Raw genomic sequence first — 17336 nt, forward strand, 5'->3', positions numbered from 1 at the left:
AACCTTCCACCTGGTAGATCACCCACTCTACCTTCTGAGCCACAGCCATCTGTCATGCTGTACCTCATACTATCCCCTCTGGACTTGTATGTTGTTGTTTCTACAGTAGCGTCACCAGTGTGTAGTCAGATCTCATTTCTGTAAACAATTAAGGTGTTTTATGGTAAAATATAACAATATAAAAGATAAATACAATATAAATTGTCAATAGACTGCCTAAATGTTAACAATGTAAACCACCATGTGTCACTCAAAGAAGCCCCAAAAAGACCAGATCCCCTGCTCTTTAACTACAGTAACTGATCATGATAAGCACGAATGCGATTATCGGTGTGCTTAGCTTTAGTCTGCACCCATCAAGAAGTTATTGTGAAAGATGTTCTGAGGACATTGCTATTCAGTATTTTTTCTTTCTTTAAAGCCAAGGTAAGAGTATCAGTTTCAACCAGGAACCTTCCTGCTGTGAGGTGACAGTTCTAACCACTGCAGCACCACGAAGCACTGGCCTGAGTGTCAAACTGCTGAAGCGTTTTCCCCGGGACTATACAAAATAGATTCTCAGTGTAGACATCACAGTGTGTATGATTTTAGTTTGAGGATGGACAGACTTATACGGCCATATTTTAAAAGAACGTGCTACAATCTGTGGTTCCAACAGTGTGCCAGCACTTTAACATTATGAAAAGGTTTTTGAACATTCTGTTAAAACGTTTCTTCTTGGTAACCTTTTTTAGTTTTTTTTCAGTTTTTATCCTCAATATCGTACGGAGCCCCGCAGGGGACATGGAAGAAAAAAAAATTAAGACGGACTTTTGCGAGATCTCGCAAAACAAACTCGCGATCTCGCAAAAGTCCGTCTTAATTTTTTTTCTCCCATGTCCCCTGCGGGGCTCCGTAATATCATCTACTAATCTGATTCCAATTATATATTTTTCTTGTAAGTATTCACGTCCTCAAGTTTACCCCGTTTCGAGTGACCCGGTCACAGTGAGTTCTTAAAAACTGAGATTTACGAGTGCACCCTGAAGCCAGCGCGAGCCATCTGCTGAGCGCGCGCACATCCGTCTGTCGTCAGTGACATGATAGGAAAGAAGTTTGAAGGCAGATAAAACACCTTTTGCAGCAGTATGCAGCGCGGTATGAAAAAGACTGCCTTTTCCAAGCAGCGATACTAAAGACGGCGGGAGAGCTGCTTTCTAGCTGTGGAGCTACATTAGCTAAGTGGCTATGCTGTTAGCATCGTAGTAGCTGTAATTGAACTGAAGGACATCATTGAGTGTGTGCTATCACAGAGACCAGCGAAATGACCTCAGCTTCTACTAAAGTAAGTCAGTCTGACACGTGAACATTTAGCATGTATTACATGGTGTGCATACAGTGTTGTTATCCTTACACAAACGTACCAACCCCAGTTTGCACCGAGCTTCCCGCTGCTTCTACACAATGGCCAAAACATGGACTGAACTTTTCCAGGGGATCATCAAACAATATTGCAAAATCTTTAACTTTTAGGACAAATTATCTAAAAAGCAACAGTGGAAAATCATGGATCATCTATGCCCACGTGTTGCTTTTGGTCCTTCTTTTCCAGTGAGGGGGAATCTGTATACCTCCACCCAGCACCAGTGTAAGCTGGTGCTGTTGTATTACTCTGTGCTGTGACTGCGTGCAGCAGGACACTGCACATAAACAACCTGGATCCCAATGATAAACGTCTATCTGAGCACTCAGCGTGCTTTATATAACTTGCCTCATTCACCCACACGCACTCATAATTTGGGGTTAATATCTTGCCCAAAGATATTTGGCAGGCAAATTGGAGCAGAGAGGGGTTGAACCACCAACCTTCTCTCAGCTGACCTGCTCTACCACCTAAATGTTAATCGCAGCATGTTGCAGTACACATCCCTTTACGTATCGTTCCACAGAGGGTGAACGTTGTAATAGTCATTTTCCATGGATGCTACTTGTCCACTTAACCACTCTGTGTTGGCCAGGTGGGCGAGATCTTCTCTGCAGCAGGAGCAGCCTTCACCAAACTAGGAGAACTCACCATGCAGCTTCACCCAGTGGCAGAGTCCAGTCCTGCCGGGTAACACTAGTCTCACACACCTTGTATAATTATAATAATTTGTCTAAAATGATATAAAAAGTAATGTTGTTGCATTTCGTATGGACTTGAGCTGTTTTTGTTGTTGGAGCCAAAAACTAAGATGTACTTTATATAAGTTTAATTTCATTATAAACCATTGAGTTAAGTAAATTAATTTTCTGTCTATAACAGCGGTTAATCTCAGTGTGCTTTATATAGTAAGGCAGGGTGTCCAACTCAAGGCCTCCAGTGTCCTGCAGGTTTAGACGTGTCCAGCTGATTTAAATGGCTAAATGACCTCCTCAACACATCTTGAAGTTCTCCAGAGGCCTGGAAATGACCTGATCATTTGATTCAGGTGTGCTGTCCCAGGGTGAGATCTGAAACCTGCAGGACACCGGCCCTCGAGGCCTGGAGTTACCCACCCCTGTAGTAAGGTAAACGTTTTCACGAGGGGTCTCTAAGGCTACGTTCACACTGCAGGTCTTAATGCTCAATTCAGATTTTTTTTATCAAATCCGATTTTTCATTTATTTACTTTTTTGTCTGCTTGTTCACACTACAAATAAAATGCGACAGCAAACGCGCTCTAGTGTGAACCCTCAAAGCGGCCGCATGTGCAAAAGAAGACGTCACACACAACGCGCTCTGTTTAGACCCAGACCAAACAGTGTTGTTGGACTGTCCATCCATCCATTCGCTACCGCTTTTCCTTTTCAGGGTCGTGGGGGGCGCTGGAGCCAATCCCAGCTGTCGTAGGGCGAGAGGCGGGGTACACCCTGGACAGGTCGCCAGTCTGTCACAGGGCTAACACACAAGGACAGACAACCATTCATACTCACATTCACACCTAGTGACAATTTGGATTTTCCAATTAACCTATCCCCACAAACTGCATGTCTTTGGACGGTGGGAGGAAGCCGGAGTACCCGGAGAGAACCCACGCAAACACGGGGAGAACATGCAAACTCCACACAGAAAGACCCCGGCCTGATGGTGGAATTGAACTCAGGACCTTCTTGCTGTGCGGCAACAGTGCTAACCACCGTGCTGCCCTGTTGTTGGACTGATAGCCTTAATATAAAGACCTGTTTCGGACTTTACATTTCCCAATTTTGCTTTAAGTTATAAAGTTATTGTGATATTTACATTTGGCCTAATAATGATCCTTATTGCTGTTTTAGAGGAGCGGTGCTTCAAAGGATAGTTGCAGATTCCTGTCAGAATCTGCAGATTATACAGTACAAATAAAATGTTCACGTTGTCTTCCCAACAGTTTCACTGGATAGCCAGGAAGCGTTCACGATGTCTTCTCCGGCGCTGATAGTTGGCGTCTGTCCTGTGTCAGTGACGTAAAAGACTGATTTAATGCAACATGACCGTTCAAACAGCAGTCGCTTTCTGAAACATCAGATATGTATCGGATTCAGGACCACATACGAAAGTGACCCAGGTCGGATTTGAAAATATCGGATTTGTGTCGTTCACACTGTCCTACCATGATCAGATATGGGTCGCATAGGGTCAAAAAAATCAGATTTGATGTGCTTTCGCCTGCAGTGTGAACGTAGCCTAAGTGGATGGATATTTGATTAAGTAGATTTACTAGATGTCCTTTCTGATGCAAACTCCAAAGGATTTGAGTAGTGTAAACCACTACACTATGGAGTCACTGCTTTATATAGTAAGGTAAAGGCCCAAATAACGAAGGAAAGACTCCAACAATCAGACCAGGCTACCCTTAAGGAGAGGAAACCATCTGCTAGAACAGGATGAGCATTTACGTGAGTCTACAACCCAAAACTTATACATGTGCATAGCATGCATGGCACAATTTCATGTACTGTAAATAATCTATAAACTATACTATAAATAACCTAATTTAAGTTAGGTTTGTGAGTGCATTAACTTGTGGGTCACCATAGCTGCATCTACTAAAAGAAGTTCAGTCTCTGTGACCTCCATCTCAAGGTCATGGGTTTAAGTTTGCACATTCATAAGATTTTCAGAAAACTCGAGAATAATTCAACGTAGAATTTTTAAATTGAGACCATAGGTGTATCTACTAAAAATCTTGGACATGTCTTATTCATGAGAACAACCTCTGGGGCGTAAAACGTGTAACTTTGTGAGCCGGTTTTAATAATAAACATGAATCAGACACAGAGTGTTACAGTCAGAGTCAGACGAGTTACCAAATAAATGGTCACAGAACGTGTGATTCATCTGTGTCATCACATGTGCAGAGACTACCCAGTGTGGGCCGGAATAGCTTAATCCTTAATTTAGCTCCCATCTCTCCTCCAGCAGTTTGACAAAGAGCACAGTGAAGAGGAAACCATATGAAGATGGAGCTACGCCTGCAACTTCTGACAGTCCAAAGAAGGTCATCAAGAAATCCACTCTTGCTGTTGCCAGAGCATCGCAGGGCCCTCCAGCTGTTATCTCTGTGTCCACAGCTCAGGTTGTCATGGCAGCAGGTCTCCAGGGTCCCCCCTCCAGCCAGCCTCCTCTGAAGAAACAGAAGACTGCAGGTCTCCATCCTCGAGTCCACCAACAGTTTTATTCATTTCATTAAAAAAAAAACAACAACTTTCTTGTAGCTTGTAAATAATAACTTTTTGTAAATTTTAAATGTACAAAAATGAACAAATAATACAGAGAAGTGAAGTGAGTGCTGTGTGTGTGCAGATGTGACCCTCAGCGCTCTGAATGATTCGGATGTGAACAGCGATCTTGTGGACATCGAGGGACTCGGTGAGCGATCCAACTCCAAAAAACTCAACAATTTTGATCAAGGTAAAGTTCATGAACAGAAAAAAACCACAGATGGATTGTTTTACGCTGAATTACACAAACAAACAGAAGCTGTCAAATATCCCTGGGGCAGGGATAGCTCAGTAGGTAGAGTGGTGGCCCCATGATCGGAAGGTCGGGGGTTCGACTCCACTGAATGGCTACCCTGAGGTACCCCTGAGCAAGGTACCGTCCCTACACACTGGGTTAAATGCAGAGGAACAATTTCCCTATGGGGACTAACACATACACACACATTGAAAAGTTGGAATCAAGTCAAAAGATTAGATAGCTTCTGCTTTAACATCATCGGGTCTGACTTCTGTTGTTCAGCAGAAAAAATTGGGTAGAAAACCCCATCCAGTAAGTCCTGCACCTCACTGGCCTTACCATCAGCAGTTTGGGCAAGTGGCTATCAGCTAAAGTTGAGAGCAGGGAAACTTTGGGTTTTCACATTAAAAAAAGTGACGTTGGGAGCATCTGCACTATCCAAAACATGTAAATGTGTACTAGCACAAAAGGAGGTTATGTAAAAAAGGCAGACGATCTATATAGGATCAGGCCACTGCAAGGTAAAGACGGGACAGTAATTCAATAAACTGGCAAAAACCCACAAGCCTGTATATTTATGGGCCCCATGTAAAGATTTGGACCATTTGATGATCTACAGTAAGTATATGAGACTTTCTTTTCTGTCTCCATAGATACTCTGAACCTGGACTCAAGCCTCATTATGAACCCCAGCGACCTGCCTCTGCTGTCCCGCTGATCCTCCTGTAAACGTCTAGAAGTGATGAAGAAACACTTGAAATAATTTGTAAAAATCAGGACTCGTGTTTGTAAGCAGTGGATGCTGAGCACTAGGATGAACAGCAGTCAGAATGTGTTGGTGATGAAGTTAGTTCTAGGCAAGTTGGCATAATGTGTGACCTTGTGTAATTTTCGTTTCCTTAAACTCTGGTTGGAGAAACATTTAGAATATCCCACTCTATTTATTTAAGTTACATTTCAGCAGAAAACCCTTGGCTTCACTGATAAAAGATAACCTTTGCAAAAGTTCTCCCGCTGCGGACGCAGGACATGTGTTTTTTAAACAAAGTTAAAGCATTTACAGAAACTCATTAAAAAGCTCCTCTATAATTTCCACTTCAGTGCTTCCAAATGCCTTTGTAAGATTCGATTTGTCATGTTGACAGCATAATTGCTGGCATGTGTTACTAATGTCTTTGACGAGCCAGTGTCCTGAGAAATCCACATCTCACTTTTGGCAGATATCCGTGGTTAAAACTTTGACTGTACAGACATGGCAGTAACAACATGATAAAAGGACATCTCAACTAACTTTACCAGGATTTCTCTGTAGAGCTCTGAAACACAACTAGTTTTCCACTAAACAGAATGACACCAGTGAGCTGAGACAATGTGGATGAATTCCAATTGAATATCAGAACCAGACTTTGTTCATCCCAAAGGGACAATTAAGATACAACAGAGCAGCATGACGTCGAAGACAAGGACAGAGCATAAACAGGCAATAAGAGTGAGATAATAAATACACAGAATATACAGTTTTAAAATTAAAGTGACTGAATAAGTGACTAAAGTGAGTAAAGTGTTGGGAATATAAAAAGAGATATTGCACCTCTCCAGCATCCATATCAAGCTCCTATTATTCCAGATTGGAGTCTGGAAGTTGAAACAATGTAACAAATGATGATTTTAATTGTTATTTTTTCTGTATGTAGAAACTGTCGGTTTTTGTGTATTTTAGCATTTGACAGCATCATGTATGTTTCATGCTGTTTAATCTTTTCTTTATATTCATGTGAGTGGAACATAAAGTTAAGGTGATAGATTTATTTTATCTCGACTTCATGCCTTTCATTTATTTTATTGCTTTGGCAGGAGCGTCACAGACGGGGAATTTTCATCAGTATCATTTTGCATGAAAGTGCTTGAGCTTTGAAGTGCAGCGAAGCATAGCTGCGTAAATGGTAAATGGCCTGTATTTATATAGCGCTTTACTAGTCCCTAAGGACCCCAAAGCGCTTTACATATCCAGTCATCCACCCATTCACGCACACATTCACACACTGGTGATGGCAAGCTACATTGTAGCCACAGCCACCCTGGGGCGCACTGACAGAGGCGAGGCTGCCGGACACTGGCGCCACCGGGCCCTCTGACCACCACCAGTAGGCAACGGGTGAAGTGTCTTGCCCAAGGACACAACAACCGAGACTGTCCAAGCCGGGGCTCGAACCGGCAACCTTCCGATTACAAGGCGAACTCCCAACTCTTGAGCCACGATCGCCCGTAAACACGTTGGCTTAAAAGAAACAGATGTTTGGGGGATGATGCAATAGCTGCGAATTTGAATGTGCTTGTGCATCTTTTCCATTCTGTTTAGTTCCCAAAGAAATGTTTTTGTCTAAATAGAAGAAAACATTATTTTAGTTTTCATCTGCCAGCCTCCAAGTGCACCCCAACACATTAAGACACTAAGAAAAGTGATGCTAATTCTCTCCTGAAGAGGGAAAAGTAAATTGCAAAAGGATGATTTAAAGAAATATCCCTTGAGCTAAAAGCTGTGAAGGTGCTGACGGTGGATGTGATTGACGGCATCAAGGACATTTATAGGAACACAGTGACCAGCAGTGTGATATCCTTCATACACCATCTCTGTGTGCTCACATAAGTGGAAATCATGACACATTCATTTGCGTTTTGTAAAGATTCATCAGCGCTGTAGACACTCAAACCTGGCTCAGATTTTATTATTGTGCTTGGAACAAAGCCATCGCGACCTTAAAGAACTTTAGCATGCATGTAGTTTAAGGTGAGACAAGATTTGAACCTTTTCTTTCGGTCTAAAATAAGTTTCAGTAGACATTTTAGTTTTCAAATGCTGACCTTTTATTAATGTGTAACAGTCATAATCGACCCACAGACCGTTATGTTCGTCCACTGGGAAGTTTTAGACACATTAAACTGCAGTGCTGCTTATTTCTAACAAAATAAATGATAATCACAGCAATGTAGTGATGTGTGTCTGACAGAAGCAGCACATAACATACTGGTAATGCAGTGAAAAATACCAGTAATGATGTGCTGCTACGGCCAGATGCACTGAATGTGACCAACACTCACACGTACTCACAAACATGCATTTCTGGAAAAACAAGTAAAGAATAAATCCAAGCACTACAGGTAACGCAGCATATTTTCAGCATGCAGTGATCTGCCTCCCACATACTGATCTGAAATATAAAGACCAGAGATTTCAATGCAAACACCTCTCAGGTTGTTTGTGACAGCAGCTTTGGATGGATCAGTGATCTCTGGAGGGACGAGCACATATTTGAAATGAGTGATTCCACAGACTGGCAGGCTTTGACACGAGTACCTATCGAAAACAAGAAAATCAGCAACAAAATATAAACAAATGCAACATGCAGGCACTCCTGGTCAGCTGTGCGTTTGTTCCTAAGTTTCTTAAATAATTATTCATAAACAGAAATTTGTTTTATATGATGTGGATAAAACACATTGTTCTCTTATTTTAATAAAAACCTTTAGAAAGAGAACTGTGGCTGGAGTCTAATCGCTGATTGTTCCACACAAACACTAACATAAAATCAACATCGTTATGAGTGAAAAACCTAAAAAAAGTTTGTTTTAAATAGAACGTGTCTAAGCTGTCGACCCTAAATAAGGAAATTATCTAAATCATTCGTCCTCATTTTCTAACCTCATTATGTTCTCTATAAGTAGGAAATGCTGTTTTCAACTCACTGGTGCAATTAGTTTGTTGTCAGGAGACAAAAGGATTTCAGCTTGAAACAGAATTAAATGTGAGTTTGTGCTCACTACTGCTGCTCACTATTCATGTCAGTGCAATTCTTTTCACAGATCTCGACAGAAAAATAAACCAGTGATACTCAGATAATGACATGCATCCAGCTGCTATCAGACAACAGGAAAGCGACTCATGCATTCATTCACCCACATGTGGTTCATAGCTTTAAGACAAGTAACAGAAATTATTGCAATCAAAGTCTAAGCTGGAGGAAAATGGACTAGGAGCAGTGTGATGCTGAGGATCCCAGGGCTCACGGTGGCAGCACATGATGATTTGAAGCGATTCAGCACATCTGCAAAACATGATGTGCTGCTAGAGCGCACCCTGGACACACCGAGTCCATGACTCAGGCTGGTGCATGTCCACGGGGGCGGGAGGGCAAAGACAAAACTGAAATGTATGTGACCTTTCTCTGAAGAAGACGGCCACGTACAATAATGTTGAATTTTTGATTCCGTTCATCTGTACGGTTTTCTTTTAAAAACAGAGAAAATGGAGGAAGTGGAGAAAAAGAGGAAGCAGATGGGGGAGGGGAGGGGGACGACGACATATAGCTCAGATATTTTTGAAGAAAGATAACATTAAAGAATGTTTCACCACAAGTATTTAATGATAAAATAATCCACACATTTTATTTTCTGATGATTTCCACCTGAAACATACTACAAAAAATAAAATAAAATCAAAGATTATTTAAGCAACTGAAATAAAATAAAAAGTATGACTGTACTTACCCCGACTATATCCTTAAAGGCAAACCACAAACAGCACACAGCAGTGGGGAACGTTGAGTCGTAACAAGCTACCTACTCTAATGTAAACAAAGATAGAAAATGAAAAACGACATTTACATGCAGCTTTTAGAAGAAGTCTTTCACCAAAAAGAAACACAATATAAACATCCGCCAGATGTCTGAGTTTTCAAGATACATCAAGTTCAAAAAGCTGAAAGTAAAAAAAGAAAGTGATTTATTAAAATACTTGCATCCCAATTTTAATGAATCTCCACTGAACCAAATGTGTATTTTTATACCAAAAGTGTAAAACAGCATCTTACCTGCAGCCCTGCAGAGGGTCACGCTTTAAACACTGCAATCAGAGCAGATCAGTTAGTGCAATTGTCTAAGAAGTCATGTCTTGTTGATGCAGCCCCTAGGAACTAATCCAGACTCATGCCACACAGTATTATTGAAGGTACAGCAGCTCTGGTCCAGCCCAGAGGTTCTCTTACAATTTTCCCGTCATCTAATTCGTGAATGTTGGCTGCAGTTCAGTATTTCATGTGTCAGAGGAAAGAAGAAAACAAGGCAGGGTTGCTTTTTAAGGATAAGTGAGACTGAAGTAGTCATCTTAACCTGCTTGGATTTTATTTATTTAAATGCATTTCCAACTACAGATATATCGACAGAATATCAGTGATGAAAAATCAGTTTTTGTTTATGGTTTGGTTTATAAAATACCTGCAAATATCCTTCACATGTGATCAACAGTTACTTAAAGGATTTTCTGTTGATTGATATATTTCACTTTACATGTGGATCCTTACATTGGAGCCAGTATTCTGTCATTTTAATGTGAAACTGAGAGTTAGTTGACTGATTCGTCAGTATAAAGAAAAAACAGACTTGAACTGGACAGGGCGGGGCCAGCACTGAACCTGATGCACCACACTTGACAGGATACACTTAAGATTTATACTTCCATAAAACTCGGCTGTAAACAGGAAACATACGCATGCATATCTGTCTGCAAAAAAATCCTCTTAAAGGGCCAAGAAGTTTTTATTTAAAACAAACAGTTTTAAATGTAAAATGTTTGGTGCTGATGCTTAACCTCCAAGGCTGCTCAAATGAAGCCTTATAAAGGCATGTGGTCACAAAGGGTCAGAAAAGGTAACTACAGATAACTACGTCCCAAACATCCACTCTCACTCACAGAAGAATCAAAGTGTGATGGAGGGAATAAAAGGCAAAGTGTTGGAAAGCTCCTGTCTATGGCCTGCTGCTCCTGCAGTCACAGCACCACAGGCCATTTTACATTCTTCAGAGGAAAAAAAAGATTCACTTACCATTTGCTGCTGAGATGTTAACCTGATGATGGAGGAGCTAACTAGCTTAACTACTGACTAAGAACACTGAAAGTAAACTCACACCTTCTTCTGCCTGTTTGTGTGGATACATTGTCACAATCCACAGACCAACAATCAGAACTAGTCCTCAAAAATAACATAAAACAGGAACAACAGAGGCACACACAGACACACAGGATGACTAGATTTGTCAAATAAAAGTAAAAACCAAGGAGAGTCCCAACAGCAGCTCTACACAAACACCCATCAGAGGGATAGAGCTAGCCTACTACAGTGACAGAGAGAGCTGAAAAAAGGCCTGTTTGGGGTTTCTGGTTGCTCCTGCTTCTGTTCGTAGTAAAAGGGGGTGTCCGGGGAGGAAGGGGGTTGGTCAGGTTTTGGTCCCAGTCCCAAAAATACCCCCTCCCCCCCAAAAAAACAGACAAACAAACAAACACAAACAAACAAACAACCAACAACTTCGTGTCCCCTCATCCTTCCTTGCTGGCCTTTCACCTTTTAGCTATGTGTATGTGCATGTCCCAGTCCTTCTCAGTGCTGCCTCGCTGAGCCCTAGCTACGCACACTGAGACAGTGAGAAGACTCAGTAGGCATAAAAACCTACAGGGCTGCAGCCTTTTTCCCTAGCAGTCACTTTCTACAATACAAATCGACATTTTCGGGGGCGGCGAAAAATCTAAAGAAAATATGTGGACGCTCCCCAGTGTGTGTGTGAGACAGGTGTAAAGCGCGGGGTCTGTCGGAGCTCCCGTTTGCACGTAAAAAATTTATTTGTGCGAGGCAAAGGGGCTGCTGCGCAGCGCGGCGCATTGAGCCTGTACGCCTGGCAAGCTGCTCCACTGTCAGACTGAAAGAAAGCCTGAGAAGACAGGGAGGGAGGAGAGGGAGGAATATAAAATGAAGAATAGTGTGGCTCTGAGAGGAAGCTCTTTATGCATTCACACACAGTTTGAGGAGCCTACTTTATAGGCTAATGTTGCGAAATAAAAAACAGAAACCACAGCAAACACACGAGTGGGGTAAGTACAGTGAGCCACCAGCTTCTCTGTGCTGCGACACACAAAGGAAGCCGAGTACAGAAACACACACATGGACTAGTATTAATGCACAAATGTAATCGCACTGAGAGCTACACTCGGTGTTTGCCTGACTCTATTTTCTCATGTTCTCATATGGCCGTGACATGGCAGTCGACAGGAAGGAGGAAGACTCACACTGCTGAAAGTGCTGCTCTCAAACTACACTGTTTTACAAGGAGGTGGCCCTGCCTACCTCTCTTTCTGTTCTACGCACTTTTACACACACAGAAAAATAAAACATGGGCACATTAAGAAAAAGGCCCGGCGCTAACTTGAAATAAATCCTAGACCAGGCTCTAATGGAGCAGCTCCTCCAGCATTACTCGGTGTAACAGTGGGTGTCACAGTTAAGCTCCAGGGATGCCCCAAATTACAAAGTATGCTCGTTTTCCATTCACATGAAGCAGTCTTACTCTAATCACTTACAGGTGATGATAATGGCTAACACCACACCATCAGTCCAGGAGAAGAATTCAAATTGGCTAAGCCACACGAGGTTTCTTCACGTCTATGTCAGTCGAATTTTAATAGAATAATCCCGAAATGATCTTAATCCATTTCCTAACATTTCTGCAGGCTGAGGCCCTCGATGTGTTTGTGGTAAAGACAAAAAAGAAGAGTTTAAAGATTTGTTTACTCGGTTCTGCTGTGCAAGTCTGGATATGACACATTGGAAAATATTTCCACATCAATTCACATCTTGAAGTTTAAAGTTCTGTTGTTCCTGGAATTATGTTTTTTTTTCTTTTACAATTTTTATATTGCATGTGTGAATATTTGACCTGCTGCACAACAGCTGAAGATCTTTATGGATCAGATAAAATATCTGATGCTATAAGGAATGGTGAAAAATATCCACAGCTGCAGTATTAAACTTTATTTAAATTTACCTTATGGATTTAAATCAGTGTAAATATAAAATAATACAGTAAAGAAATTTTAGCTTTTCAATTTGGGCCACTTCACTTTGTGATGGTTCGGACTGAACATATTCAGTGAACACAGCTCTAATGAATATAATAAAAGAATTATAATTATTTCCAGAATTTCTCTAAATGTTGCTGATACATTTTTGAATGTGATGCATTGAATTAATTGTTTCAGTCGACAGGAAACAAAATTCTGTCATTACAGTCTTCTTAAACAAAAAAGATTCAACTTCGGTTTTAAAGGTGTCACTTGTTGCTACTTTAATTTAATACTTTGTATTTTTGATGTTTTATGGATTAAAAGTACTGAGTTGTTGAAACAAAGTAATATTTAGAACAAAGTGATGCCAACTATTCTGCAAAAATATTCTCCTTTTTGTGAGCAGCAGTTTCTGTCAGAATAAGCAAACACTATCTCCTTGGTGAGGCACAGCCATCGTGACCTTTTCTTTATAAGTCACCAAACAAGATTTAATCTAAAAAAAGTGAAGACATTAGAAATGTTACTTCACTCTCAGATGATGGTGTGCAGCACATACACAACCAGGGTCTTACCTAAAAACGTTGAACAGTAAGAGGGAGACTTTTTAATGTCAGGGTCCGTTTCTCGGTCATTCTGGGGGAGAGTCCAGCGGTCTGTGTGGGAGCTCCGCTTTTTACCTCGTTTTTCTATCAGTTTGTAAACGACACGCTTAAAAAGAAAAAAACTTTCCCTATAGTTTGCCTAGAAATCATCTATTTGTCATGTTGCCTAAAGCTTTGTATTAACACATTTATGAAAATTAGTTTCATTGTTCTAAAAACCGACTAATACATAATCAGAGCTGACTGATCTTTGAGTAAAGTCGAAGTCAAAGGCAGCCGCACATATTTCGATAACTGCCCGTATTAAAGTGCGCAGTCCTCGCTGTGATGAGAGGATGACAGGCTGCGCAGGTGAGAAACTGCTGAGTCACTGCGTTTTCCGAGCCTGGACTTTCTCACTGTTTCCTCTGTTTAACGGGGCGTTTTGACTTAAGTATAGTTTATTTATTTGTTTGTTTATTGTGCTTGAAGGCGAGATTAGCGTCGTATTTAGACACAGTGTGCAGCCGAGTGGGCTGGCGTGGTTGCTGGGGAGGAGGCTGTGACTAGGGGAGTGTCCCCTTCCTCTACTTTTCCACTTATCACTTAAACTCTTTTGTAAAGAAATATAAGTTCTGCACTGTTAACAATAAGCTATATTTGAACATTTGCTAAGATACTATATTATGATTGCTTTGTCTCCGTGCAGAAATGGACGCGCACAGTGTCTGACACAGTGCAGTCACGCAGCCTTTTGTTTCAAGCCGCACTTTACTTTGTCTGCTAAGCGTCCCTCGCACAAAGCCTTTACTTACAGCACATCCACGCTTACAAAGCAGCTACCGGCCATAACACGTAAACACTTTTAAGTTACTTACCTACAAATGAAAATAAAAAGATAAAGACTAAATACTTTATTAGTCAAAATTGGGGCGGAAAAAGAAACTCTTACCTTCGGAAGAAAAAGAATATCCAAAGGAGAAATAATGTTAAGATAATCCTGGTTTTACGCTAAAAAGCGAAATAGTGCGTAAATGTATTTGAAGACGGGCTCTCATTCTGTCTCAGTGGAGGATTTGAAAGTGGCGCCAACGGCAGTTGTTCCTCTGCTACCCACGCAGCCGTCACACACACAAAAAATAAATAGAAATTTAAACGTGCAAGTAGCAATATTTCATTCATACCAAAATGTGCCTGCCGACCACCGCAACCCACTCGTGTCCACAGTTTTGAATAATATACATTCTGCGATTTTTATTTATTTTTTATGTTAAATTAAAATAACCGTCAGAGGCTTTTTGAGCCGCGGTGCAAGACGGGAGATTTCTGTTGTGTTTTGAATTTCGAACTGACCGGAGCAGCTGACGTGCTGGCTCAGTGGCTCCCCCTACAGCCACTGTGCGTGCACTCATTCGTCACGACTTGATGATATGAAATTTATTCAGTTGCTCCGAGATTTTGCGGTGTCTTTTCTGTTTTGTTTTTTGATCTTTAACGATCAAAATGACTTTGATTTTGTTGTGGTATTTTCTAAACATGTATGAATAGGGGAGACCGGGGATAGTTGTAACATTTTTGACATTTCTGTCTGTAAATTGGAGCTCTTTTAAGGTAGTGGATTCGAAATGTAATGCAAAGTATTTACATGTCTCTGCTATTAAATAGTGCAGCTATTTTCTCTGCAGCACAATTACCCATTGCATGGTATGGTCTCAAACACAAAGAGTGAAATGTTACAATTAACCCCATAGTCTGGGTTAGTTGTAACATATCCTGGGGTAAAATGTAACACAATGAAATAAGGGTACTAACAAAATATTAACATGTAATCTTTGTTTATTCAACACATGCCTGTACTTAGAGCCATTTATGTAGCTGTGTGTGTGTGACAGAATGCAGAAATCTAACTTTTGAACATATTCCAACCCCCCAAAAAAGACAAATTATGGAATTTTCTGCAAATGAATATTTCATTAATTTTGGTTGGTCTTCCTTGAGTTTGGCCTCATTGGCTCAGTGGGCATTATAACCTACAACTCTTGCACCAATTTTGAACATAACAATGAAGCTGAAAAAATGTAGTTGTTCACCAGCATCGCAATTCCATTACTTTTTATCATGGCTTACCTTGGTGTGGTTTGCAAAGTGCTTCAGAAAGATGAGGAAATCTGTTTCTTGCACCCATCCTGACTTATTTCCACTACCAGTGCTTCCTACTGGTCCATCTCTGACACAGAGGTCTGCATAATGTATGTGTGGGAACACAAACAGTGGAGGAATTGTGTTGCCAATGGCATTAACCACATATACAAATGTGACCAGTGAACCTCTCTCTGCTGATGTCGTTGCCCCAACTTGTTTAATATAAGTTAAAGTAATAGTGTGGTAAGTTGTAACATCTGCATTATTGTTACAACTAACCCAGACTGTTGCTGTTACAACTGACCCAGACTCCTATAGCCATGAACTAGCTTACATTACAGCCAACGGCTAAAACATTAGCACTAAAGACCTATCAGAATCAGAATCAGAATCAGAATACTTTATTGATCCCTGGGGGAAATTATTTACACAGAATATATCCCCATAGACATACAAATAACATAATTCAAGTTTGATGAGTTTAACTGCAAAGCAGATAATGCTATTAGAAATTGAAATAAAGTAGAAAAACTTACTTTTTGGCATACAAATGACTTTTTTTCGTGTTAAATTGTCTGTGTTTGACGAAATGTGCTGATTTTTCACATGTGATAGCAGAACTGAGTTGGGCATGCACAGGATGAGTCACATCATTTGAAACTTAGCCCTGATTGGAGAAATTGGAAGTGTTACAACTGACCCACGTTACAACTATCCCCGGTCTCCCCTACTTGTGTGGAGCCCCCCCCTCCTGTATCAATGAGGTAGATGGCTTAGAAATGAAGTTTATTATATATTTTTATATATTTATATGGACATAAACTCTACAGTATAACATTCTTCAAAATTCTTTTGAAATGGCACTTCAAAAAAGAAAGAAAACCTTCATTAGGCACCATAAAAGTAAAGCCATTGACTTATGTTTTCATCAGTTTGGGATTCAGTTCAGCTCATATTGCTTCTGCACCTCTTTCCACAACACATTTCAAATAACAGTGGTCCTTCTTAATCAATCTCAGTAGAAAAATGAAAGAAATCATCTGCATTTGTTTACAGTGCATCTGAACAGAAACTCAACATTTCAGTGTGTAGTTAAAACAGCAAACATACCTTCAAATAATAAGGTTACTAAAAATCTATGTGCTTTCACATTTCAGTTTCGTCAAGTGCACTGAAGCGACTTTCAAGTCGGCGATTATGGTCCAGGAAAACCAGAGCCGTCAAGTTCCTGCTTGATGTGCTGCTCATAAAAGCTGCTCAGCATAAGCAGAATTAGGATCTGCCTCCTTGCAGCACAAAGCTAGTTTGCTCATCACAGCAACCCACTCCTGTACACCATGCCCAAAGGCATCAAGGTCCACAGTCCCACTCACAGATGCTTGGAGTGCTGCTGGTCCTAGGCTGCTGAAGTAGCTGCTCATCTCCTGAAGGTACTGAAGAGAAGCCAGGGGTGGTGTTGGTGAAGCTGTCAACCATTTATTATGTATCTGGTCAGCTTGACTTTAGATTTCTGCTCCTACTCAACACACTTCTTCACAAAGCTGTTTGTTGGCAGCCAGGTTTATCTGCAAGTCATCAAGGTAATCAAGGACATTTGTTGCCACAGGATATCTGCTCTGGAAAACATCCAACATTTGCAACATCACTTTGAATTTGTCTGCAAATTCACCTAGGGAGTTTTTTCACTTTATGAGTCATTCCACGACAAAAATTGGACTTGGATATTTTTACATTTTTACCAAAATGTACTATTTATATGTATATCCCACATCATTAAGGACAT

At 40.8% G+C, this 17336-nt stretch overlaps 1 protein-coding gene and 1 long non-coding RNA gene across 6 annotated transcripts; one reads left to right on the forward strand and one right to left on the reverse strand.

Moving 5' to 3' along the window:
• Positions 1 to 845: 845 nt before the first annotated feature.
• Positions 846 to 6752, forward strand: LOC309701188 (BPTF-associated chromatin complex component 1). Of its 3 annotated transcripts, none has more exons than XM_082525252.1 (5): positions 846 to 1324; positions 1998 to 2092; positions 4400 to 4626; positions 4784 to 4849; positions 5593 to 6752. In XM_082525252.1, exons 1-5 carry the CDS (start codon positions 1304 to 1306, stop codon positions 5655 to 5657), a joined length of 474 nt encoding a protein of 157 aa, XP_082381378.1. In that variant the 5' UTR covers positions 846 to 1303; the 3' UTR covers positions 5658 to 6752. The 3 variants fall into 3 exon arrangements, with proteins under 3 accessions (XP_082381378.1, XP_082381376.1, XP_082381377.1); XM_082525250.1 differs by having other exon boundaries at positions 848 to 1324; positions 4784 to 4891; XM_082525251.1 differs by having other exon boundaries at positions 849 to 1324; positions 4403 to 4626; positions 4784 to 4891.
• LOC309701494 lies at positions 6103 to 14651 on the reverse strand. 3 transcript variants are annotated; one of them, XR_014275010.1, is made up of 4 exons: positions 14364 to 14651; positions 9808 to 9839; positions 9485 to 9561; positions 6103 to 8294 (listed from the first exon to the last, which is right to left on the reverse strand). It is a non-coding gene; the product is annotated as an uncharacterized lncRNA (long non-coding RNA). The 3 variants fall into 3 exon arrangements; XR_014275012.1 differs by lacking the exon at positions 6103 to 8294 and adding an exon at positions 9350 to 9412; XR_014275011.1 differs by lacking the exon at positions 6103 to 8294 and having other exon boundaries at positions 9266 to 9561.
• Between the last annotated feature and the right edge of the window lie 2685 nt (positions 14652 to 17336).

This window comes from Aulonocara stuartgranti (genome assembly GCF_965226115.1).
Source record: "Aulonocara stuartgranti genome assembly, chromosome: 3".
NCBI lineage: Eukaryota > Metazoa > Chordata > Actinopteri > Cichliformes > Cichlidae > Aulonocara > Aulonocara stuartgranti.